Below are 26,329 nucleotides of genomic sequence, written 5' to 3'. Positions count from 1 at the left end.
ATCCGCACACGCCCACCACGGGGCGTGACGGCTGGGGTTCGTCACCAGCATGGATGGGGTTAATCTTATTGAAACTGGTTACACTGATTTTCAAATATGAATATTTTTGAGAAATACCAGCATGCATCTACACATTTTACTAAATGATGCTGCAATGAAATGGAACCTGAAATTTTACGGTAGTTTAGCAAAATGTTTTTTCCCCCTACTTTCATGTTTTTTAGGAACATTTTATAAATGCAAATCATCATTCATCTTGCTTTCAAGCTTCTGCAAATATATGCATCTACTCAGGGAGCATTCTGGGACCATTTGCATAGCCTCATAATGCTAAACTTTGAAACCGTGTGTACACATTTTTATACTGGAACCCTTGTCAGTAGTGCAGTCAGAATTTACATTTACTTAGAGCGCTCACCCTAATAATAAAGGCTTTAAATTAATTAACCATAAATACAAGTTTGAACAGCATTAACATATGCACACAAATAATAACTTATCTGCAGACAGTGCCCTTCCCTGATCCTTAATGAGGCACTTCAAACTGGCAGCCAAAGGGTTGGGCCGACTTGTCCCAAGGACAAAATACACACTAAAACTTGTTGCCCTTGACCCCAAACAATATGTCCTGGGCGTCGGGCTATAGGAATTCCACATCCCTGGATCAGGCCTTTGCTATGACTTCGAGGAGGAGCCTGAACATTCCTCTTATAAGAACTGGTTTCTACTAGCATGCAGAGTGCAGAAAACAAGTGAAAGCAAAACATAACTTCTCACCTAGAAAGGCTCAGAAGATGGAGTCGCTTAAGCATAGGCCACTAATGCAAGATGGCATAAGATTATGCCAAAGCCAATAGGCAAGCCCTGCCATTAAGCAAGATAAAAAAGGGAGTGGTGATGGACGGAGCATCTGAACCAATCAAAAACTCACACCCAGTCAAAAGATCTGGGTTTGATCCATCACCGTTCTTTAGCCCACTCTGCCACCCCAGTTCAGACATGGCCATATGCAAATCAGTCTGACCCTGTGCCTCATGGGAACAGTCCAGCCCGAACTGCCAAGCCATGCCTTCCCTGGACCGGAAACAAGCTTCCGAGGACCGGTTTCTGGCATTACAGCCGTCTTCAGCCCAGCTTGCTTGAATCCAGTGGCAAAGTGAGCAATGGACTCACGTCTGAGCATACCCTGCCACACTTATGGCGGCCAAAGCGGTACAAAAGGGGGTGGTGATGGACGGAGCATCTGAACCAATCAAACACTCACACCCAGTCAAACCACACTTATACCGCTTTGGCCGCCATAAGTGTGGCAGGGTATGCTCAGACGTGAGTCCCTTGCTCACTTTGCCACGGCATTCAAGCAAGCCGGGCTGAAGACGGCTGTAATGCCAGAAACCGGTCCTCGGAAGCTTGTTTCCGGTCCAGGGAAGGCATGGCTTGGCAGTTCGGGCTGGACTGTTCCCATGAGGCACAGGGTCAGACTGATTTGCATATGGCCATGTCTGAACTGGGGTGGCAGAGTGGGCTAAAGAACGGTGATGGATTAAACCCAGATCTTTTGACTGGGTGTGAGTGTTTGATTGGTTCAGATGCTCCGTCCATCACCACCCCCTTTTGTACCACTTTTGGCCGCCATAAGTGTGGCAGGGTATGCTCAGACGTGAGTCCCTTGCTCACTTTGCCACTGGATTCAAGCAAGCCGGGCTGAAGACGGCTGTAATGCCAGAAACCGGTCCTCGGAAGCTTGTTTCCGGTACAGGGAAGGCATGGCTTGGCAGTTCGGGCTGGACTGTTCCCATGAGGCACAGGGTCAGACTGATTTGCATATGGCTATGTCTGAACTGTGGTGGCAGAGTGGGCTAAAGAACGATGATGGATTATACCCAGATCTTTTGACTGGGTGTGAGTGTTTGATTGGTTCAGATGCTCCGTCCATCACCACACCCTTTTGTACCGCTTTTGGCCGCCATAAGTGTGGCAGGGTATGCTCAGACGTGAGTCCCTTGCTCACTTTGCCACTGGATTCAAGCAAGCCGGGCTGAAGACGGCTGTAATGCCAGAAACCGGTCCTCGGAAGCTTGTTTCCGGTCCAGGGAAGGCATGGCTTGGCAGTTCGGGCTGGACTGTTCCCATGAGGCACAGGGTCAGACTGATTTGCATATGGCCATGTCTGAACTGGGGTGGCAGAGTGGGCTAAAGATCGGTGATGGATTAAACCCAGATCTTTTGACTGGGTGTGAGTGTTTGATTGGTTCAGATGCTCCGTCCATCACCACCCCCTTTTGTACCGCTTTTGGCCGCCATACGTGTGGCAGGGTATGCTCAGACGTGAGTCCCTTGCTCACTTTGCCACTGGATTCAAGCAAGCCGGGCGGAAGACGGCTGTAATGCCAGAAACCGGTCCTCGGAAGCTTGTTTCCGGTCCAGGGAAGGCATGGCTTGGCAGTTCGGACTGGACTGTTCCCATGAGGCACAGGGTCAGACTGATTTGCATATGGCCATGTCAGAACTGGTGTGGCAGAGTGGGCTAAAGAACGGTGATGGATTAAACCCAGATCTTTTGACTGGGTGTGAGTGTTTGATTGGTTCAGATGCTCCGTCCATCACCACCCTCTTTTGTACCGCATTAAGCAAGATAAAGTCAGAAAACAGAATGGTCAAAGCCAATAGTAAGAACTCATAATTCTCACCAAAGACACAACTGCACACCTTCAAATGCTCATCCCACATGCTCTGCTCTTGACAAGACTGTTCCACTCAGTAACAGCTCCCACTGAAAGACAGCAAGATTACAAAACAGAAGAGAAGCAGGCAAATGCAGGACTATCCTACATTAAGGAACACACTAAAATCAATTAAAGTGGTGGTGGTGAGGGTCATCATAGGGTGCCAAAATCACAAGAGTGGCTCATTTATTACAACAGCCTACAATACTCGGTCTCGTTTTCTCTACAAACTACCTGCAGGACAAAGAAATCAACATGCTTACACACCAATACACTAAAATCATGTATTGCATTATTGAAAACCTTTCACTAAAGCTTAAAATGTAAAAAGCTGGGGGGCGCTAGAGGGCGCGAGACAAGATGGCCGCACTTTAGTGAGGCTCCGTCGGATCAAGTAAACATCCTACATTAATCCTGTGCATCCTGCAGCCTGAACGGCCCGGCCGAGGCGGCTGGCTATCCCCAGCTCACCCAGAGCTCTGTGGCGGTTGCGGAGCCTCTGAGCCCCGAGGATCGATCGATATACTTGGGCCCGTGGCGGGCCTGCAGAGTGGTGGAGATAACCGCGTAAGGCTGTGCCCCGGCTCTCCCCTAGTGTCGGAGCCCGGCGGAAGCGGCTCCGGGGACGTGCGGTCTGCCTGACACATCCTGCGGTGAGCCTGGCCCGCAGACGGCGAACAAATACCGGGAGGACATCGGAGGCTGCCTGGGAGGAGCCGCGAGCGGTGCCCCGGGGGACGGCTGGGCCCCAGCGGCCAGCAGCGAAATCCGGAGTGAAGGTGCGGGCGGCGTCCGGACGCTCTCGGCTCCGGCTGCGGTGAGTGGGGCTGGGTTCGGGCGCGGCCTGGGACCGCGGAGGTGGTTGTGGGCCTAGCGCGCGCCCTTGCTCTGCGAGCTGTGGTCGGGACGGGAGGGACGGGCGGGGTGCCTGGAGGGGGTGCGGCAGACGGCCTGTGGTGACCGGGGAGACTCCTGTGGACCTTGCCTTCACCGAGCTGCCATTTTTTGACCGGCAACCTCACGGCGTGCAGGCCGGGGATCCCCGACCTCAATTACAACGTGGCCCAGGACGTGAGCTTCTGTTCGGGGCTCTGATTACAGAGGGGCCTGGTAATCTGCTGGACAATTGTTTTTTGTTGCACAGTCCTGCCACGTCGTGAGTCGCTTTCCTTCATAAGTGAGGTGGGTGTGTACAGAGGCACTGGGACATTAACACCCTGCTATTCCTGAGGGGCTCTGGGGATTATCTGGTCGTCTATATTCCTGTGGTGCGAGGAGCTGACCACATCTCAACATGGGCAAGCCGGACAGAGGTCAAACGAAAATAAATTTTGACTCGCGCAGACTGGCCAAACAGTCGCAAAAAGCGGCCTCTGATTCGGAATCTGAAACGGCTACTGGAGGGGCGCCTAAACTAGAGGACACGTTAGCAGCCATGCAGAAAACGCTGCAATCTATTGAAGGCGCCATGTCGGCGGTGACCCACCGCCTTGATCACATGTCTTCGCAACTGGAAAAACATAACGCCCGCATGGGGGAAGTTGAGCAGAGGGTCTCGGCCACTGAAGAGGGCCTCACGGAGATTGCGGGCAAAACTTCCGACATGGATAAACTACTGGCGGTCATTAGGGCTAAGAACGAGGATTTGGAGGCCCGCTCAAGACGCAACAACATCCGCGTCACAGGCCTGCCGGAATCGACAAATGTGGGGAAAATGGAGGTGTATATGGAGCGTCTTATTACTGATATTTTCGGGACAGAGCACTTATCGACCATGTTCATTGTTGAGAGGGCGCACAGGTCGTTGGCGGCCGTGCCGCCGCCGGGCACTCCACCGCGCCCTGTCATCGCGCGCCTCCTGAACTACAGAGACCGGGACGCCATTTTGCGTATGGCGAGGGAAAAGGGCGCCATCGAACACCAAGGAAACAAGCTTGAGTTTTTTCCGGATTTCACGGCGGCTGTGCAAGCGGCTAGAAATGAGTATGGCACAGTTAAACAATTTTTGAGAAAGGAGGAGGTTCCGTATGCTATGCTCTATCCTGCAAGACTTCGAATTGGTGCCCATGCTGACAATAAAATATTTCATACTCCGAAGGCGGCGATGGATTACGCAAAAAAGCTTAAACGGAAAAAGCGAGACTCTGCCACGACACATGGGGAAGAAGAGGGGGCCAATGAGGAACTTTGAACAGTGTTATGGATATTCCGGGGTCCCCTAGACGGGGCTATGTGACGACTGCCTGGGCATCTTTCATTACTGTGCGAACACTCTACTAACGGGACTGCGTTCAGCGTCTATGTTTCCGGGGGGTTGGGGGCAGACTCTATGCATGCTCGGATGCTGGTTTGATGGTTGATTTGCCCCTGGGTCATGGGGGTGCCTGGTAGTCTTGGGTTGGGCTCGGGAGGTTGGATGCATATCTCGGGACTACTGGAGGGTGTTGGCCTTGATATCCATTGCGTGATTTCGATTGGTTGGAATGTTGCCATCACGCTCTGACTCTATTGGGATGTCAAGTATTTGAGGCTTGATCCCCTCCTGTTACGGCCGTGACGGGAGGTCTGAGCACCCTAGCGTCTCTCCAATGGGTGTGCCCCAAATGTTGTATGGAAGGGGGGGAGATGGAGACTTTGGGATCGGGAAGGGATGGCTTTGGCTAGATTGGGTGGCTGAAGTGGGAGGGGGGTTGTTGGGGCTGGGGTGTCAGTTTTGGGAATATTTTGGATTCCTCCCCTGTTGGGAGGGTTTGATGAGCACACACGGCCATGTCAGAGTTTTTATTATGCTGTACACCCTGTTGCTAGCGCAGCGGGGTTGGATGGGTAGGTTCAGCTTGCGCGCCACGACTCAGTATATTTCTCATAGAATTTCCGCGCTGCTAAGTGTCTCAGCTCTCATTAGTCCTGTGATGCGTTTTCAGGATGGCTAGCGGTAGTGCACTCAGCTGGCTAACTTGGAATGTGAGAGGCCTCAATAGTCCCAAAAAGATTCGACAGGTGTTGGGGTATCTGACGCGTCACAATGCTCATGTTGTTTTCCTTCAGGAGACACACTTAACGACTCAAAAGGCAGTCTCTGTGGCCAAGCAGTGGGCTGGTTTCCGATTAGCTACGACATACTCCTCCTATGCTCGGGGTGTTATGGTCCTGATCAAGAGGGGTATACAGTTTGAGAGTCTGTGTGAGGAGGTCGATAAAGAGGGGAGGTATATCCTTTTGCATGGTAGGCTATGTGGCAAGTTGTTTACTATGGTTAATGTCTATGGGCCTAATACGGACGACCCGGAATTCTTTCGGGTCCTGTGGAACAAGGTATATGATCTGCCGCCTGCTGCCATTATCTGTGGGGGTGATTATAATGTGGTGCTAGATGTCGAAGTGGATAGGAAAACTCCTCATCTCTCCCATGAGAAAAAGTCTGCGAAAGTGCTGCGGGATGGTATGACTGATATAGGACTGGTGGATGCGTGGAGACTGCGACACCCAGGGGACGCAGAGGGCACATGCTATACGTATGCACGAGACACGTGGTCCCGCTTGGATTACTGGTTGGTGACGCGGGATGTGAATGCATGGATAGAGGGTGTAGAACATCTGCCACGTACACTGTCGGACCATGCTCCGGTGGCACTGACACTGTCTATACCGCAGTATGCATCTGCGCCTTACACATGGAAATTACACCCCACTGCCTTGTTGGATCAGGTGTTTAAGACAGACTTGCGTGAAGCGATAGCGCTTTTCTTTGTTGAGAATGAGAGTCCGGAGATGAGTAAATGCACTATATGGGAGGCGTTCAAAGTCACTATTAAGGGGGTGTGTATTGGGAAGCAAGCTGGAGTACTCAAGTCATTACGCAACTCTCTCGCGCGCTTAGAGCGTGACTTGAAGGAACTGGAACGCCGGTATGATGCCTCTGCCTCTGATGCGACGTTGGCCGAAATTCGATCTAAGGTAGACGAATATAACAAGTTGAGTGATCAGGAGGCTTGCCATCTGGCCAAACGACGAAGAGCTCGGCATTATGGGGAGGGGGGCCGACCAGGTCGTGCACTAGCAGAGCGTATTCTGGAACCATGGGCGAAACACTATACTGTGCAAGGGATCACGGTAGATGATCGCAGCGTGACTGACGCGGAGGGGATTCTTCACCAATTTGTAGATTATTATCGGGGAATGTATGGCCACAGGACGACAGCCAGTGAAGATGAGGTGAGCCAGTATCTGGATGAGGTGGCGTTGGTCTGGCTTTCTGCGGCTCAACAAAACTTTCTAATGCATCACATCACAGCCGAAGAGCTGCGGGAAGCCATAGCTGATCTACCCAATGGGAAGGCAGCGGGTACGGATGGGCTCCCGTCCGAATTCTATAAAGAATATGTAGACGAGTTGTTGCCGCACCTGGCCGAAATGTATGAGGAATCGTTTGAGCAAGGGCGTCTGCCAGACACGTTAAGAGAGGCCCTCATAGTTGCGCTGCCCAAACCCGGCAAGCCGTCTGATCAGTGTGAGTCCTATAGGCCGTTATCCTTAATGAATACTGACGTGAAAATATTGGCTAAAGTGCTTGCGACGCGGTTGCGCTTGCTTCTTCCGGTGATGGTCCTGCCGGACCAATCGGGCTTTATTCCTTCCCGGTCTACTGCCCATAATTTGCGGGCTATGTTCGCAGTCCTCCATCTGATAAAACCGGAACTTCCAGCCGCCGCTGTTTTTTTAGACGCGGCGAAAGCATTTGATTCGATTGCGTGGCATTTCTTGTTCTCAGTGCTGCGCCGCATGGGAGTCCCTCTTGTCTTTGTCCAATGGGTAAGGCTATTGTATACGGACCCAGTGGCCCGGGTGAGGATCAACGGACATGTTTCGGACGTTTTTCCCATTAAACGCGGAACTAGGCAGGGATGTCCGCTCTCGCCTCTGTTATTTGCGCTAATTATGGAACCTTTAGCGTGTATCCTGCGTCAACGGCATTCGCAATCTGCCCTGTGTTTCGATCGGAGACCGCTGGCTGTGTCCATGTACGCGGATGACATGGTATTGTATGTAAGGGAGCCTGAGATTTATCTGGAGGGGTTGATACGAGAATATATTCGCTTTGAGTGGTTTGCGGGCCTGTCCATAAACTGGGAGAAATCGATTATTATGCCACTTACTGACAGCACAGTGCACTTCCCGCTCAACTTCCCCTTAGATTGGGCTACCGACCCGGTCCGCTATCTTGGTATCTGGATACACCGTGATCCAGATGAAATGCTTCGGGTGAACTATGGCACGGCGATTTCTAAGCTCGAGGACCAGGTGGATGGATGGAAAAGACTAGCACTGTCTATGGCTGACCGAGTGGCATTGATCAAGATGGTAGTTCTCCCGAGATTTTTGTATCTATTTGTAAATGCCCCGTTAGCACTCAAGAGCCATTTTTTCGCCACGCTTCGTTCTTTGCTGATAAGCTTGGTCTGGGGGGGCAAGAAGCCACGCCTGAGCTGGACTACTTTGACGAAACCATATGAGCTCGGAGGCTTCTCAATTCCGGACATGCATCTTTATTATCTGTGTGCCCAAGCACATTTTGCCACATATTGGATATCAGCTCCGCCCTATACGCCTCACGTTGCTGTGGAGGCCGGGGCGTCCGGGCCGCTGCCGCTGCAAGCCATGATAGTAAACTCTCAAACGGCATATGAACGGAACGACGTGGATACGGTACGTAGCACGGCTGCGGCCTGGAATGCGCTCGGTCAGCGTGCTGGTAAACTTCCCCTGTATGCACCGGCGATGCCCCTTTCGTGGCATGAACACATATCAATGCTGGGGGACACAGGGGCGCTTCGCCTTCTGAGATCTGCCGGTTTGCACCTCATGGGGGATGTATTCCAGGGTGGCACCTTTATCACATTGGCGGCCTTTTTGGCAAAGGGCGGCAATGCCAGTATGGCTACGTTTATATACATTCGACTCCGAGCTGCACTTCGGAGCCACTATCCGTCTTTTCCGGCAGAACCTCCGGTGCTGGAAGGGTTGCAACTCCTTTATTCGGCAAAAGACAGAACGAAGCTGGTATCTCGGTTATATAGAGCTGCGCAGCGAGATGAGGGTGTGTTGGATGCTAGCTCCAAATATAAATGGGACGCGGTGTTACAGCACCCATTGACGGACGATGAATGGGAGGAGTGCTGCTCCATGACGGGTAATTATGCAGCAAATGGCAATTTTCGACTTATTCATTATAAGTATTTGCATCAACTCTATTATACTCCGGTGCAATTGTGCAGGTATGGGCTTCGTGAAACCGATAATTGCACGCGTTGCGGACTTGGGCCTGCGGACTTTCTGCATCTAGCTTGGGGTTGCACTAAGGTGGGAGAATTCTGGGCTGCTGTGGTCGCGACAGTATCTGCTATGGCTGAGGTTGTGATTGACTGTACCCCTCGAGTGTGTCTCCTAGGCTTGATATCAGGGGTCCCGAGGGGAGTGCGTAAACTTGTATGCCTGTCGCTGCAAATGGCTAAACGAAGGGTTGCAGTGTGTTGGGGTGGTAGGAGAGCACCTGCCCTGCAAGACTGGCTGAAGGACCTGGCGTACTGCCGGGATCAACTGCTCTGTTACCACGAAGAATTGCCGGCTGGTTCTCGGCCTACCGATATTTGGGGACCATACACTGCTTATATGCTTGCTAGAGCGGAGTCTGAATCTGAGGCCGACTGAAACAGGCTGCGAGGGCCCTTACCACACTTACCTTCTACACTGGTGGGAGCAATGGGACTACTGAGGCAAGTTAAATGACTGCACTGCATTGATATGAGGCATGGTGCTGACAGGTTCCTTATCCTTACAGGTTTTTCATTGTCTAACTTGGCTTGAGTGTTTGGCGAGAACGGGAGGCGTGATGTCGCTTGCTGCTTGCCCTGATTTCACTGTACTGGCTGTGCTCTGTATATAGGTTGAAATGGTTACCTTATTTAGGATCGATAAGCTTACGACTTACAATGAGAAATTGTTGATAATGTTCCTATGGGTTTCACAGTTATGGACAAGTGGAGCGCTCCACAGCACTACAATAATGCATACTTCACCATGCTGTATCCACTTAAGTCATATGTGCTCTCTTTGATATGATAGCCATGAGGATTTAACTGCGGCCGGCCCTGCGGGGTTGTTGGCGGGACGCTGTGTTAACTGACATAAGTTTATGGAGCGGCCGGCCCTTGGAAGGTTGTAGGCCACCAGCTGTGTTCACTTTCTTACCAAGCAATAAAGGTTTTTGAAAACTTAAAAAAAAAAAAAAAAAAAAAAATGTAAAAAGCTAAAAATCGCCTCAGTTGTGCTCCAAAAGACCTTTACGGAACAAAATAAGCTCTGAAAACTATAAAACTATAGAACAATTTTGCTGTCAACCCCGAACATCAAAGAACAGAACTTAGAAAACCTAACTAAGAAAGTAAAACTCAACCTTAATTATAATGGTAATAAAGCAAACAAAAAACTGCCCCAGAAACGTTTTTGAGACTATGAAATAACAGACCAACCACCACCCACTTCAACCATATTCAGAAATCTGAAAGAGTTCGAAAAATCCTGAAACTTCTTCTAGAAAAAGTGGTCAACATTGAACTTTCTTGCAAAACAATAAGCAAATATCTTGAAGGATGGCCGTCCACAAAAACTTAACACTGCCTGGTCAAACTTCAAGAAGGTCTCACACACTGAAATCCTTAGGGCAGTAGGCTACACCAGACCTTCATCACACTTTTGGAACCTCTTTGTTAAAGGTCACACTGTATTACCCCATTTGGGACCAACCTTAAAAACATCTAATCAGCCTGAGAGATTGTTCCTGATAGTCTCAAAATAGAGGTAGTTACTCCCCACTTTAAGAAAACAAGAGCAGACACAAATGGGCTGAGCAACTTTCTCCCAGTCACAAACCTCACCCTTTTTCTCAAATGTTTTAGAAAGCTGTGTAGCCTCAAAGCTCAGCCAGTTTATCATGGATAACAATCTGCTGGATGTATACCAAGCAGGCTGCAGCACAGAATCACCTATTCTACAAATAGTTGATGATTCTCTTAGCATACTAGAACAAGGTGACTCTCTTCTCCTTGACCTCTCTGCTGCATTGAACATGGTAAACCATCCACCTTCCTGAACACCATAAAGCAGGGGTTCCCAAACCTTTGACTCCTGAGGACCCCCATTGAATCACCACGGAAGCTGGGGACCCCCAGCAATTTGTATGATTTAAATTTTAAATATTAATAGAGAAATTTGAAAAAAAATAAACACATGCACACAAAACAAACACTCAAATTACTAAGGATTTTAGTATTTTATATTGAAAGAGTTTGCAAAAAAAGGAAAAATGTAATGGGAAAGTTGATGCTGCATCTCCGTGATTAACTTTTAAATGGTAAGTTTTATTTCACAGTACAAGGCTCCTGCTCCTGCCAAGGCCATTGTGGAAACCCAAAGCAGCCCAGGCAAATGTTTTCAGACTAGTCCCCATACAGTGCACTCCTAGTGCAGTGAGTGAGCCTGACCACTACAAAGGGGGCTTTGGGAGGCTCTCCCCTCAAGAATATGTAGGATACAATGGTGCATTCTACAACACATTTATCATTATATATTGAATTGTATTAGCTTTTAAAGAATAGTACATGATGACCTTACTGTGCACCAGGATACAACAATCTTTGTTGGGGTTCTTCAATGATTCCCTTATTATCACCCTTCAACAGTGCCTAATATTTTGCCATAGCACATCTGTCACATCTGTCACATGTATTTCATTTGTTTTATAGCATCTCTCATACCATTGTAGGATATCAGAGCACTTTACATAACACACATATAGAGACAGTGAATCATACGTGTAAATCAATGTAGACAAACTGTTACATAAGGAAAAGAGGACTACAAGGTGTAGGATTCACATGTCATTTATACTGGTAGGCATGTTTAAAGAGTGCTTGGTCTGGAAAACCACAAACCCAGGATTCAGAACATAACACAGTGGTTAGGATTGACGTTAACAAATAAAACCTATTTCCACCCAAATAAACCCCTTTAGCAGTATCAGGATAATGAAAGACTGGGAAAAAAACTTAAGTTACTAACTTGTACCATGCAGTGTGTAAGCAGCTCTTTGATGACAGTTTATAGGTCACTGTGCTAGATTATGATCATCTCGTATGAGCTGCAGAGTAACACAAGAATATCTGTGACAAAAGCAGTAACCCACTGACCTATGCACATAAAATACTGTTTTTTAAAGTGTATGGTACATGTTCTTTGCAGCAGGCATATTAACCCTCTGTGCTACATTAGATAAGTCAAACCTGCCACTGGACAAAGCTCTCATCTCTCTCCAGCAGGTACATTAATCACTGGTGTTATCTTGACACTTTTATTGTTGCTCGATAACTGATAATTCTCCAAGGAACTTTGCAGTACTTTTAAAACAGCTGTCTGAGGACCCCCTGGGAATGTGTCACGGACCCCTGGGTGTCCACGGACCCCAGTTTGGGAAACACTGCTCTAAAAGATGAAAAGATGGAAGGGGCATAGAATGCACTCTTCTGGAACGACTTTCTCCTTTATTGAAAAGATAGAGCAAAAAGTGTCTCCAACTCGCTAAAACACCCTTCAGCTGGCACAAAAGGTACCTCTAAGCCCTATCCTATGACTAACAATTGTCACCTACATATGGAACTCTTGGTTGCCGTGCTCAAGAAGTATAAAATGTCATACTATTTTTACCCTGAAAATACTCAGCTCTTATTTCAAGCCTGTGAGACTGCATTTCAACAAATCTACCTGATGGCTCCACCCTTCTGACTGTTCAATTCATTTGCACAATGGATCAGCAACTGCACCTTTATAGAACATAAAATAACATTGAAATTGAAGTGTGTGCAGATCTCTTAGACTCTTAATAGCCAAACATATCAAACTAGAATCTCACATAAAAGCCCTAGCTAAGGAAGCACATTACCATTTGAGACTCCTGAGAGATATCTAAAACCTACTTCCCGAAGAAGACTTCAAACAAGTGAGCCAATTGCTCACACTATCAAGACTGGACTATTGAAACTCCCTTCTATATGGAATCACCAAACTTCACTTGGCATCTCTCAAGGCAACATGTCATACAGTGGCCTGGTTCATTTCTGGGGCCAGGAAATATGATCACTTAACCTCCCCCAATCACTTTTACCACACTAAGGTGACTGCAGTTGAAAGCAAGGGGCCAATTCAAGCTATCATCGACCACCTAAAAAGCTGTCCACCAAGGCACCCTAAACATTCTGGCCCACAGTCTTAACATATCTGGCAGTCACCGCACTCTTCGAAGCCCACGCACTCTATTGCTAAAGAAAACCCCATCATTCAAGAAACAAAAATCTATGAAACAATCTTTCTCGGGAAGCACCCCTTAGATCGAAAACTCATTACAGTCCTCAATGAGAAGTCTGACTTACTTAAAAGCCTCCAGAAAATAATTTTAGACCTTACTGTTGCAGTGCCACTTCCCCACACAATGGACTTCACAGTCCTTCATATTTAAATGAAACTGTTCTAAAAGTATTATTGTACATTTGCTAACCCATCATTGTCCTCCCAACTCAATCAATCAATCAATCAATCAGGGAATTTGTAAAGCGCGCTACTCACCCGTTAGGGTCTCAAGGCGCTGGGAGGGGAGGGGTCCGCTACTGCTCGAATAGCCAGGTCTTGAGTTGTTTCCTGAAGGAGAGATGGTCCTGGGTCAGCCGTAGGTGGGTGGGGAAGGAGTTCCATGTCTTGGCCGTTAGGTAGGAGAAGGATCTTCCTCCGGCGGTGGCTTTGCGAATGCGTGGGACGTTGGCCAGGGCGAGGCTGGCGGAGCGGAGCTGGCGGGTTGGTGTGTAGAATGCGAGGCGGTTGTTGAGGTACTTGGGGCCCGCGTTGTGGAGGGCCTTGTGTGCGTGGGTGAGGAGTCGGAATGTGATTCTCTTGCTGACGGGGAGCCAGTGCAGATTCTTCAGATGGGGGAGATGTGGCTGTGGCGGGGGATGTCCAGGATGAGTCTTGCCGAGGCGTTCTGTATGCGCTGTAGTCTTTTCTGGATCTTTACTGTGATTCAGGCTTAGATGGTGTTTCCGTAGTCTAGGCGGCTGGTGACGAGGGCCTGGGTGACCGTCTTCCTGGTAGCGTTGGGGATCCATCGGATGATTTTCCGGAGCATGCGCAGGGTGTTGAAGCAGGACGATGCCACGGCGTTGACTTGCTTGGTCATCGTGAGGGAGGAGTCCAGGATGAAGCCCAGGTTGCGTGCGTGGTCGGTGGGTTTGGGGGCGGTGCCCAGGGCAGGTGGCCACCAGGAATCGTTCCAGGCCGAGGGGGGCAGTCCCAGGATGAGGACTTCCGTCTTGTCTGAGTTCAGTTTCAGACGGCTGAGCTTCCTCCATTCCGCGACGCCCTTCATTCCTTCCTGGAGGCTGGCTCTGGCGGTGTCCGGGTCGTTGGTGAGGGAGAGGATCAGTTGTGTGTCGTCGGCGTAGGAGATGATGTTGAGGTTGTGTTTGCGTGCGATGGCCGCGAGGGGGCTCATGTAGACGTTGAAGAGGGTGGGACTGAGCGAGGATCCTTGTGGGACGCCGCAAATGACTTCGGTGGCCTCGGACCGGAACGGGGGGAGGCAGACTCTCTGGGTTCTACTGGCGAGGAACGAGATGATCCATTCCAAGGCCGCGCCTCGGATTCCGGTGTCGCTGAGACGTTGTATTAGGGTGCGGTGGCATACCGTGTCGAAGGCTGCTGAGAGGTCCAGGAGGATGAGGGCGGCGGTTTCCCCGTTGTCGAGCATAGATCTGATGTCGTCGGTGGCTGCGATGAGGGCGGTCTCGGTGCTGTGGTTTGCCCGAAAGCCAGACTGTGGCGGGTCGAGGGATCCGTTGGTCTTGAGGAAGGTGGAGAGCTGCTTGTTGACAGTCTTCTCGATGACTTTGGCAGGAAACGGGAGGAGTGAGATGGGTCGGAAGTTCTTGAGGTCCGTGGGGTCCGCAGTGAGTTTTTTCAGTAGGGCGCTGAGTTCGGCATGCTTCCAGCTCTCCGGGAAGGTGGCAGATGCGAAGGAGCTGTTGATGACGTCGCGGAGTTGAGGTGTGATGATGGAGTCGGCTTTGTTTAAGATGTGGTGCGGGCATGGGTCGGTGGGGGAGCCGTAGTGGATGGTGCTCATCGTGCGGGCGGTGTCTTCGGTGTTGACCGGGTTCCAGGTGCAGAGGGTGGCGGTTGGGTGCGCTGGTTCGGTGGTTGGGTGGTTGGTCTGTATGCCGAAGCTGTCGTGTATGTCGGCGATCTTGCGGTGAAAGAACGAGGCGAGTGCGTTGCAGAGGTCTTGCGAGGGTGTGATGTTGTTGTTGCAGGCGCTGGGGTTGGAGAGCTCTTTAACGATGCTGAAGAGTTCCTTGCTGTTGTGTCTGTTGTTGTCCAGGCGCTGTTTGTAGGTAGTTCTCTTGGTGGTCCGGATCAGTTGGTGGTGCTTGCGGGTGGCTTTCTTGAGGGCTGTCATGTTCTCTGTTGTCTGGTCCTGATGCCAGGTTTTCTCCAGGGAACGGCAGTTTTTCTTAGAGGTTATGAGGTCATCCGTGAACCACGTGGCTTTCTTGCTGTGGGGTCTGCTGGGTGGTTTCCTCAGTGGTGCGAGTTCGTCGGCGCAGTCGGTGAGCCATTGTGCGAGGTTGCGGGCTGCTTCGTTGGGGTCGGTCGTGCTGGTGGGAGGGTTCTGGTTGAGGGAGGTGGTGAGCTGGTCAGCGGTGATCTTGCTCCAGGTCCTGCGGGGGGCCTGTTGTGGGTGGTGGTGGGTCGTGGTTTTCTTGAAGGAGAAGTGGACGCAGCTGGGGTCTGTCCAGTGGAGTCCGGTGGAGTGGCTGAAGGAGATGTGCTTGCTGGAGGAGAAGACGGGGTCAAGCGTGTGGCCGGCGTAGTGGGTGGGGGTGTTCACTAGTTGCTTGAGTCCGAGGTTGGCGAGGTTGTCCAGCAGGGTGGTGGTGTTGCTGTCATCGTTGTTCTCCAGGTGGAAGTTGAGGTCTCCTAGGAGGATGTAGTCCGGGGAGGTGAGGGCGTGCGGGCTTACGAAGTCTGCGATGGCTTCGCTGAATTGAATGCGTGGTCCTGGGGGTCTGTAGATCAGGGTGCCTCTGAGGGTAGTCCTGGGGTCGGTGTGTATCTGGAAGTGCAGGTGTTCGGCGGCTGTGAGGGTGTCTTCCGAGTTGGTTGTGATGCGGATGGTGTTTCTGTGGACGATGGCAATGCCTCCTCCGGTTTGGTTGGAGCGGTCCCTCCGGGTGATCTTGTAGCCGTCCGGGATGGCTATGGCAATGTCGGGGCCTGAGGAGGCGTTCATCCAGGTTTCCGTGAGGAAGGCGACGTCCGGTGCTGTTGTGTCTAGGAGGTTCCAGAGTTCGACTGCGTGCCTGTGGACGGAGCAGGATGCACTTGAAGTGATTCTTGCTGATGTTAGGCTTGGTGGGTGCTGGTCCGGGGCGGATGCAGGTGAATTTGCATTCTTGGCAGGTGAATGGTCTGTGGGTGCGTTTCGGGGTGGCCAGGTAGCAGGCGGGGTTCCGGCTGGTGTTGAGTGTGTGGAGGCTGGCGGCGTCGTAGGTTCGTCGGGTACGTTGACATCGGCGAGATCCAGGGTTTCTGGCGCTGGGCGTGGTCCAGGCGTGGACGGGCGCAGACGGGCTTGCCTTTGGCGCACAATCGGCGCGCCCGCTGCGCGTACGCGCGGACTCCGCCATAAATGGCGAGGAGTGAGGAGCAGCTGGGAGGAGGGAGCGGAGTGGCGAATGGGAGAGGGGAGAGGGAACAGAAGAAAAAGGGGGCGGGCTGCGGGGGAGCAGCGGCAGGGAGCGGGGTGGAACAGCGGGAAAAGGCGGCAGAAGCGAAAAATACAAAATCAGGGGCACAACAGTGAAAGTAGACAGATACTGGTACTAACGGAGGAAAGACCAGGGGGAAAAGAAGGAACCTCGACTGCAGGGGCAGCGACGTGCAGGCGGCGGCAACAAGGGGGACCGGGTGACCTCAGGAGGAGCCACACGGCGGGTGGAGCGACCGGCACTGACGAGGTCAGGTTAGGTCACAGCTCCCCGGCTCGCGGCCACGACCTTAAGTGCCCAGTGGGAGGGAGGAGCAGCTGGGAGGAGGGAGCTGGGTGGCGAATGGGAGAGGGGAGAGAGAACAGAAGAAAAAGGGGGTGCGGGGCCGCGGGGGAGCAGCGGCAGGGAGCGGGGTGGAACAGCGGGAAAGGGCGTCAGAAGCGAAAAATACAAAATCAGGAGCACAACAGTGAAAGTAGACAGATACTGGTACTAACGGAGGAAAGACCAGGGGGAAAAGAAGGAACCTCGACTGCAGGGGCAGCGACGAGTAGGCGGCAGCAACAAGGGGGACCGGGTGACCTCAGGAGGAGCCACGCGGCGGGTGGAGCGACCGGCACTGACGAGGTCAGGTTAGGTCACAGCTCCCCGTCTCGCGGCCACGACCTTAAGTGCCCAGTGGGAGGGAGGAGCAGCTGGGAGGAGGGAGCGGGGTGGCAAATGGGAGAGGGGAGAGGGAACAGAAGAAAAAGGGGGCGGGGCTGCGGGGGAGCAGTGGCAGGGACGGGGTGGAGCAGTGGGAAAAGGTGGCAGAAGCGAAAAATACAAAATCAGGGGCACAACAGTGAAAGTAGACAGATACTGGTACTAACTGAGGAAAGACCAGGGGGAAAAGAAGGAACCTCGACTGCAAGGGCAGCGACGAGCAGGCGGCGGCAACAAGGGGGACAGGGGGACCTCAGGAGGAGCCACGCGGTGGGTGGAGCGGCCGGCACTGACGAGGTCTTTAAGGCATATTTCATTAGTAGATATTCTTGAAGTCATTTTAATGCAACCGCTGGTCTATTAATGTGTGTGGAGCTCTCAGACAGCTAGATAGGTCTGGTTTGCTCAACGGAAAATTGCTAAATAAGCAGCCAGGGACTATTCAGGGCCCGAAAACAACCCCAGGCTAGAGATTTATATTAGGGGAGGAAAGATGCATCACATTCTAAAATATTTACTGGATAGTTGTGATTTAGCAGCAATGAAGAACAGATATCAGCATTTGGCAAGCTTTCAATGTTTTCTTTTCCCTCTGTGGGGAAGTTCTAGTTGACCAGTAACCACTGGTTTCCTCTGGATCCCCTAGTCATATTGGGGCAGTTGGGCATTAAAGGTAGTAAATTAATTTCTCCTTTAATGAGCAATTTAGATCTCAGAGAGGAGCAGTGAGGGAATGAAATCAGGAAATGTTTGAGGGCTGCCACCACTCCCAGCAGCACTGAAGTTTTGTGGCCTTCAAAAACTGTGAAAGCATTGCAGTTCCTTATTTTCCAGGATGGGTGTTGAAATAGGTAACTGTGAAATCTTTATGGCTATGGGTAATAAATACACGTGCATGGCTTTAGAACATAGACTGTGTGTTTTTTGGTAACACTGCTTACTTTAGCTCCAATAATTTGCTTTTAGTTTGATTGTGTGATCATCAAATAAATGTACTACCAGCATGGGTATTGCCTCTCTTCGCAGATGCCCTTAAGTATAAATGAAATGTGTCTTTTTCCTGTGCTTGATTTGTTAAGTGTTGGACCTCCCTGAATTTCTCACTTTTTAAAATTGTTTTGGTGAAAGAATAAAACCTCATCGCTCTTCATCACAAAGCTGAGAGAAATGTGTTTCTATGATCTGTGGAATCTAGTTGTTATCTTAAAGATACCTATCCTGAAGGTAGGCGATGTGATCTCAGAGTATGATATTGATATCTTTAACCTTCCCTGGATTTTAATATTTTTTGTTTTGTTCTTTTATTGCAGGTGGCTACTACTCCCAGATTTACAAATCCACTTTGAATGGAAATCCTTTACGAATCATCAGCCTAAATACTGTCTTGTACTACAGCCCTAACAATGTAACCGTGAACATGACTGACCCAGGCAACCAGCTGGAATGGCTTGAGGACACTCTAGAATACTCACGCCAAAAGATGGAAATGGTAATTCTTTTACATTTTGGCTTATGATAGCACGGACGTTCACTAGTGGGCCTCGCATTGCTATAGATTTTCTGCAACAAAAGAGCTTCTAACACACAAATTACCCAAAACATTACACTGTCCTTGACTCTCTACGTTCAGTTCTTTTGCAAATAATGCTGCCATTGCATTTCTGTGCATGTGTGTTGTGGTATTTATTTTTGGGACCGAGATATTGGGCCCTATACTGGCTTAAATGAAGGGGGTAACTTGGAGGAAGTCTAAGGGCTAGATTTTAGAAAAAGACACGCAACGCAGCACCCAAAGAGGCGGCACTGTGTTGAGTGACAGGGAGGGAGCAGGAGAATGCCATATCTACAGAGAAATGACTCTCTCCTCCTCTCTCACTAGTGCCGGGGCTAATTTCAGCTGCCCTGCGCCAGGCACACACCTTAGCGTCATAGCGATATGGTGAATGCCTGAGTCTACCGCAGGTTTTGTACAGGAAGGGTAACCTTCCTGTACAAAATACTTTCCCTAAACAAGTTTATACACTTTTCCCACTTTGTATGTGTGCTGCACAGTGCAGCACACATGCAAAGTGAAAAAATAAAGGAGAAATGAAAACATTTCTCATCTTAACGCCTTTTTTGAAGTGGCATTAACTTTTGGCTCTAAACCCTGTCTACAATTGTGTGTAGATACGGTTTTGCATCAAAAGGCGTGGGTGGTTGCATGGGATCACCCATTTACTGCCCATGTAAAGCCCCCTTGGCGCTAAGTAACGCGAAGCAGTGCTTCGCTCTCTTTTGTGTTACTTTTAGTGTACTTTCCAGCACAAAACCAGTTTTGCACTGGAAAGTAAATGAGAAAAAATATGTTTTGTGCTGGTTAGCGTCACTTTTTTGACAGTAACCCAGCGTAAAATATTTGTAAATCTACCCGGAATGCCCTTGAAAGAGGGATATCTGATTCACCTTAACTTGATTGGCTGCAATAAGGGGCAAGATTTCTCCTGTAATAAAGCCATTTGTTATAGGGGACGCAATGTGCCTCTAATTGCGTGCGTTTCATCTGTTTTATTTACATTTTTGGTATAGTGGCACAACCGCCCAGCATGCTGCTCCGAGCACCATGCCTTGGCACTGTTTTATTCTTCTGTTTTATTTTCCAGATGAAAGGAGCCCTTTTACAAAGCACTGCATATGTCCTCCTCAGTCTTTATGTGGCACCGCCTTGGCGAAGCGTACAGCTCTGTGAGGCCCATGCATTTTTTGCAGAAGCATCTTTTTACCGAGTTCATTGACTCAGCTTATAAATATTCCTTTCAAAGCAGGGGGACCAGTGTCTCTTACACTCCCTCTGAAGCCAGCCTACAAGCAGCTCGCTGGCCTGCCATTGATTGCTTAAAAGTTGGGGGCTGGCTTAGAAGTGGAGTGTGAGTGGAGCTGCTGCCATTTGCAACCAGAGATGACAAAGACAGCAGAGATCTGTATTTCTGCCCAATCACACAGAAAAAGCAGCTGTAATGAAAGTGGTACTTGTTTTTCACCACCAACATGGGGCTGCAGCAGAATAGCCCACCACCAGAGACACCAGGCTTCAAACATGCATGCAATGTGAGAAAATATATTTCCTAGGCAATTATTAGATAAAAATAACAGTACTACATGGAGGACTCAACAAATACCAGGGAAACCAAAATCTAAAAAATACAATATATTTAATTATAAATCATAAAGATAATACAGTTTTATAAAAAAAAAGGTGCACGGGTCCCGGTTTTCACTTGTGCATTCCTCAAACCGGCAAAATAATAAAAATATATATTTTTGGAAAACATTTTCTTCTTTTTCCTTCTGGTCCTATACTGATTCTGTATTTTTAAAGGTCCACTTTTAACTTATTTCCTGAATACAACAAATAATGGGACCCTCCACAGCGCGCACTTAGTGTCACTCCCAGAATGCAATTTGGACACTATCGGAACTGGGAATAGGTAAAAGGCTGCCAAACCGGAAGTAATCATGAATGCCTCAGTTGGAGAGTAGGTGCACACAATGCTGGTGTTCTCACGGCCAAAGAAGTACATTTACTGCCGCCTCATCCCTGAATCAAAACTAGGGTTTCCAAAACGCGTTATTAATCCAGGGCGGTTCCCTTGTATTTTGTAGAGTGAAAATAGACCCGTAAACTAAGAGCGGACCACCATTTAGACGCAAGGCTAGTAAAAAGGATAACAAGCCAGAGAACAAGTTGGTGTTGGTTCAAATAAAGTAAGATGTTCCAAAGTTTTTCACAACTGCTTCCTCATTTAAAGGGGTGAAATGAGATGGCTAAAGAAAGATAGCTAACAGGCTCGCTTTGTCTATAAGAAAAGGAATGGACATAAGAACAAACAGGTACCATTTAGTATTAAAGGAAAATCAAATCGAACACACTGAGAAGCGGTGATACATTATTTACAAAAGGTTATTATTTGTTTGTCTTTTAGAATGTACCCAGTCATAGCCCTAAAGAGAACCCCATGAACACTACTGGGTCTTGAAATGCGACAGCATCTTCAACCATTGCGGGAACACACCATAGGAGTAGGATAAGCTCTTAGGGACTGATTGTAATCCGAAAACCTTAGTTGCATAAAATTTTGTCCCCAATGGGCAGCAATCTTAAAAAAGGACTGCTTAAATTGTTCAAATAAATCACTAGTAGGGTTGCTGCATTTATGAAACTATTGACCGGGCCAACATTGTGATGCATTGTTCACTGATTCATTTAGTTTATGTATTGCCGTGTCACGTTTTATGTATACAAGTGTTTTGGTATATTGTTTGAAACAGAAAGTGTTTTCTCTGTTTCTGACACATATGGTAAAAGAAAAAAATGAAAAATATGGAATAATGGTTGAATAAATAACCAGGACCTAAAAAATATTGGTTCTCGTTTGTTTAAGTAAATAACAGCAGTATAGGCAGCAACCAGATATGATGTTCAGTTACTTTTAGAAAGTTGCAATTTTCCTGCCTTAAACTTTCTGAGGTCTTCTAGGAGTTTCCAGGTGCCTAAGTCTGTTAACTGCTCCGTCAGAAATGCTTATTGGGCCTGACAGTGAACTATAGGACCTGAATGTAGCTAGAGAGGGCCATCCTGTGAGGATGGGAGGATCAGAGCTGTTCCCTGCCCCACTTGCATTTCAAAGGACTGCCTCCAGCACAGTCGCAAAGGAACTTGTCACCAGCCTGTTGTACCCTAGACGACATTGAGCCTGGGTAGGCGAAGAAAGGAACTTTCCAGAACCAGATGTGGGGAGGACTATAAGTCCCCCCCCCCTTCAAAGGGTGGCACTAGGTAGAAATACTGGCCCTCCTGAGCAACTAATTTGTACACTTCTGGACCTATGGGTATTACAAAAGGACTGCCTTGTTCTTTTGAGGTTTGCCCTGCTGCTTGCGGCCTGCATTGTTCTTCAATGGACTACTCTACTGCTTTAGACCTGCCTTGTTCCCCAGAGGTCTGCCCTTCTGTTAGAGGCCCGTCTTGTTCTTCAGAGGACTGCCCTGCTGCTTGAGGCCTGCACAGCTCTTTGAGAAGGTAGAATGGGCCTGCTCCATTCATCTTAGGCTTACCTGAGTGACTCAAAGGATCAGTTGGCTGACCTCCTGTTCTGAGCTACAGCTAGACAACAAACTCCAGAGATCTCCCTTCAGCTGACCAGCTGGCTTTCTGCAAAAGGACCTGCCTGAATCCTGCTGGAGCGAGTTCCTGATCCCCAAGAGGTGCCTTCCCAGGACCTGGACAAACGGGCTGGCATCACCTGAGCTCCTTCTGTGAAATGCTTACGTTTTTAACCCTGTGTGACAAACTGAGAAGGTAGCGTTTTTCAGTGGGACTAAACTGGTCCTTGTATCTGGCCTGCACTCCATGGCGGTTGGCCTGTTCTTGGGCCTTTGTCCCGATCTAGCACAAACAGATACCTACTCTTGGACTTGGCCCTTTATGCAATGTCATCCCTGAACTTTTTGCTTTCCTCCTAGTATTTTTTCTGACCCCATGTTTGGTGTACCTGCTTGGAGCTGTGAAGCTGAAGGACTGCTGGACAAGGAGGACCCGCCGTGGGACCCAGCTGCTGCTTCCTGGGGGTCCCTACGTGCTGGCCTGCCTATGCCCAGTTCTGCCCTGATAGCCATTGCCCTGAAGAGCGCATTCAAAATGAGAAGGACACTGCCCAAACTGGAGGGGGGTGATCTGCAGAGAGCGTGTGCTGAGCACTTTTGCTTCTTTGCCTGTGAGCCCTAGAAGTGGGCTCAACAGTCCTAGGTGTTGTGGGCGCAGTCTGCATCCGCACCGTGAGGAGATCGCCTGGTCCGCCCCTCGAGCGGGGTCGTGAGCAGTGTGGGACAGCTGTCCCCACACCAAGAAGTAACTGAGACTTCGCTCTGAGAATCAGGCCGGAAGTCAGGCGACTGTTGCCTGGTTGTGGGCGGGAGCCTACCCCTCAGTTTTGTGCCCGAGAGCTGCCGCACCACGAACGGCATCTAGGAAGACAGATGGGCTGCCTGGTTTTGGGCGGGGCAATGAGCTAAACTGAGCCTGGTGGGCTCGCACCACCTTTACGCTGCCAGAGGGTGGCGGCGCGATGCCGGAAGTCAGGCGGGAGCGAAGCCTGACCGGGGGCGCGACTAGCCAAGGAGGAGACTTCGCTCCGTGCAGGCCCGTCCCCGAGGGACCTGCGGAGAGAGCCTGTGTGCTTCCGGAGTTGAGGGCTCCACTGGAGATTGCAGGAAGACTGGAAAGAGTCTGGAAAGGCACCGGTGAGTGGGGCCTGTTTTGGGCACTGCAGGTGTCCATTTGAGGTGTCAGTTGCACCAGGAGGAACCCGGTGAAAGGGGCTCCCAAAGCACTGTTGGTGCCAGTGACCATTTTTACAGCTGCACCGCCAGAGTACGGGCAGCTGCAACAACGGAGGCATTTCTGTTTTGGTTGGAGAGGGGTAAGGGTGAGTTGCACCCTCGCCCTCACTAGCTCACGGGCTGGTGGAAGCCCCATGCTCATAGAGCCCTGACTTTTGATGGACATAGGGCATTGCGGGGAAGTTCCAGACAGGCCCCCCCCCCCTCCCCTAGGAAGGCAAGTTGGCCTGTGAGCACCTGGTATGCTGGTAGTGCGCAAAGCCCTAAGGTGATGTATGCACCTGGGGAGTGTTACTGAGGTGCATTGCTAATGTTATTTATGCAAAGTGTCTGTACCAGTAGTTACTGGTTGGTTACTACTTATCTATGCATAATGTGTTTATGCGCAGCGTTTAGGCCTAATGTGTGTATGCCTAAATGTGATTACTGCATAATGTGGATCATGCCCAATGTGACTGATGCATAATGTGTTTTATTACTTACCAGGTCGGTTGGTTATGAAAGCGGCACTATTCACCCTGTCCTGTATATAAGTCCCATGTAAAGTGATACCTAAGTGCCAGATGGCACAGTGTACATTTGTGATTATGGTCTAATGTGTTTATGGATAATACAAAAGGCTATTTTTTATATAACCTTGTGTGGAGTTTCTTTTGTGGTCTGCCTAGTGTGTTGCTGCTGTGTGGGTGGTGCGCAAACGCTTTACACATTGCCTCTGGGATAAGCCTGACTGCTCGTGCCATGCTACCAAGGGGGTGAGCAGGGGTTATCTTCAGCGTGTAACTCCCTTGCCCTGACTAGAGTGGGGGTTTCTGCCTGGCTTAGGCGCATGCCCTAGCCAACCAGAAATCCCATTTCTAACACCTACATTTCGTGCTTTCTGTCTCTTGCCACTATTTGTACTAAACCTTTAAAATTGCATATCTGGTTCTACTAATTGGATATTTGTTGTTTTGTTCTCATTTTATTTACTACATTTTTCTCTGTTTCTGAATTGGTTTAGTATTTTTTGTGTGTGTGTTTTCACTTTATTTTTGTTTGTGTGCTGCACAGAGCCTTTAAGTTAATGTGCGCCACGCTGCTAGTGGGTTAAGCATAATTTTGTGACTTTTGTAGTCTACCCTGACAAGGGTTGTGGATGTTGCTTGGGAAGTATTTTCACCCCCCTCAATCAAAACCTCAATTTCTGACATATGTTACAAAGTAAAATGTATACTCAATCTCAAAGTGGCTAATGCCGAGGTCCAATGCGAGTGACAGCCTTGCTAAAGGTAGGCGTTAGCTGAGGTGTGACAGAACACGGCATCAGGTTTATGCTGCAGCAGCCCTGTCTAAGGAGGGGTTGTGACACCTAACACGGACAATCAGCATGGTCTTAAATTGTAAAGTTGGTGCGAACAAAGTGTGTCAACAAAGATTATCCATTTATAGATGCTAATGTCCTTCTACAAAGAAACGGCGTTCGATAACCCCATCTGGATGAGTTTATCGATGCTAGCAGGTTGAGGGTATGTGACCGTTGGAAAGTTCCTCAACTGATACAGAGCTTTACATTTTTAATCATTCATACATTTGCAGTGGTAGAAAGGGCAGTACATTAAATACTGCTTTCTTAACTGTGTGTCGTTTGTTAAAGTGACATAAAACACATACATGGCGCAGCGTGTAGTACATATACTGATCGCTAGATGGCCCTAGTGCATCGCAGTCTTTGTGTACTCCATTGGACTCCACGTGCTGTCTTATCAGCAAATCAATAATCAATACGTCGGTCGTAGTTATTTGTACATCATAATTTTGTTGAGATTAGAGGCACTGCTTGAATCACTCCTGCTGAGGGTTGTCTTTGAACAAATCCTCATGCGTTGTTGGCGTTTTCTGATGGAATATTTTTACAATACATCGAGTGGTGCTAAATTATATTTATCCATTTTCTTTTGTAAAGCGCCCACACGCCTCGCTGCCATCTCTCCACTATGAGAAGGAGCTGAACACCGGAACCGGTGGATTTTAGTTTGTAAGGTGCGCATCTTGGAATTCATATCCTGGGGCAGAGTTACAAGGACTGGCGCGTCTCTGAAAATCAGCAGGGATGCGCCAGACCACTTCCGACACGCAAAACCACCTGTGCGCCACCACTGATGCGTCGCATTTACAATGCGGCGCGCCGTGGCGCACGGACGGGCAGATGTGTGTCGCATCCTCGGCGTAAAGGCGACGCATTGCTGGAGTCGCGTCGCAAGCGCGACGCGGCTCCAGCAAGACGAGGGGGCACCCTATGCCTAACATGCTGCGTCACTCCTTATGCATGCTTCAAGCAGGCACAGGGTTTTGACTCTGCATTGCCGTAAAAGTGACTCAGTGCCGCTCGTAGCCGTTTTTGCCGATTGCTCTAATCACTGCTCTCATTGAACCTCGGTGATTTTTATTTCCTCGCCCGCTGAACTAGTTGGACCCGTGGCGATTCTGGGAGCCTGAACAGTGGGACGTCTACTGAGGGAGGCCGGGACTGCGAGGACCAGCATTCCTGAAAGACCTACAGCTGGTGCCTCTTCCCGTGCTCTCTCCGCCCACTCTTGTGTATTTAATCACGCCCCCTTTACGCAGCGCTGGACGCACACGGGACTAGCCGGGCTAAGCCCAGGCAAAGGG

At 49.5% G+C, this 26,329-nt stretch overlaps 1 protein-coding gene across 1 annotated transcript in view; it reads left to right on the top strand.

Moving 5' to 3' along the window:
- The window catches only part of SMPDL3A (sphingomyelin phosphodiesterase acid like 3A), a 328,355-nt gene that overhangs the window by 206,295 nt on the left and 95,731 nt on the right, over nt 1-26,329 (top strand). Inside the window, exon 5 of the mRNA XM_078648459.1 lies at nt 18,610-18,788. Coding sequence (XP_078504585.1) covers nt 18,610-18,788 — 179 coding nt within the window. The remainder of the gene's footprint in view (nt 1-18,609; nt 18,789-26,329) is intronic.

The sequence above is a fragment of the Lissotriton helveticus genome, chromosome 6 (genome assembly GCF_964261635.1).
Source record: "Lissotriton helveticus chromosome 6, aLisHel1.1, whole genome shotgun sequence".
Taxonomy (NCBI): Eukaryota; Metazoa; Chordata; class Amphibia; order Caudata; family Salamandridae; genus Lissotriton; species Lissotriton helveticus.
The sequence above is the reverse complement of the archived record's forward strand: the minus strand, read 5'-3'. Positions and strand labels throughout refer to the sequence as shown.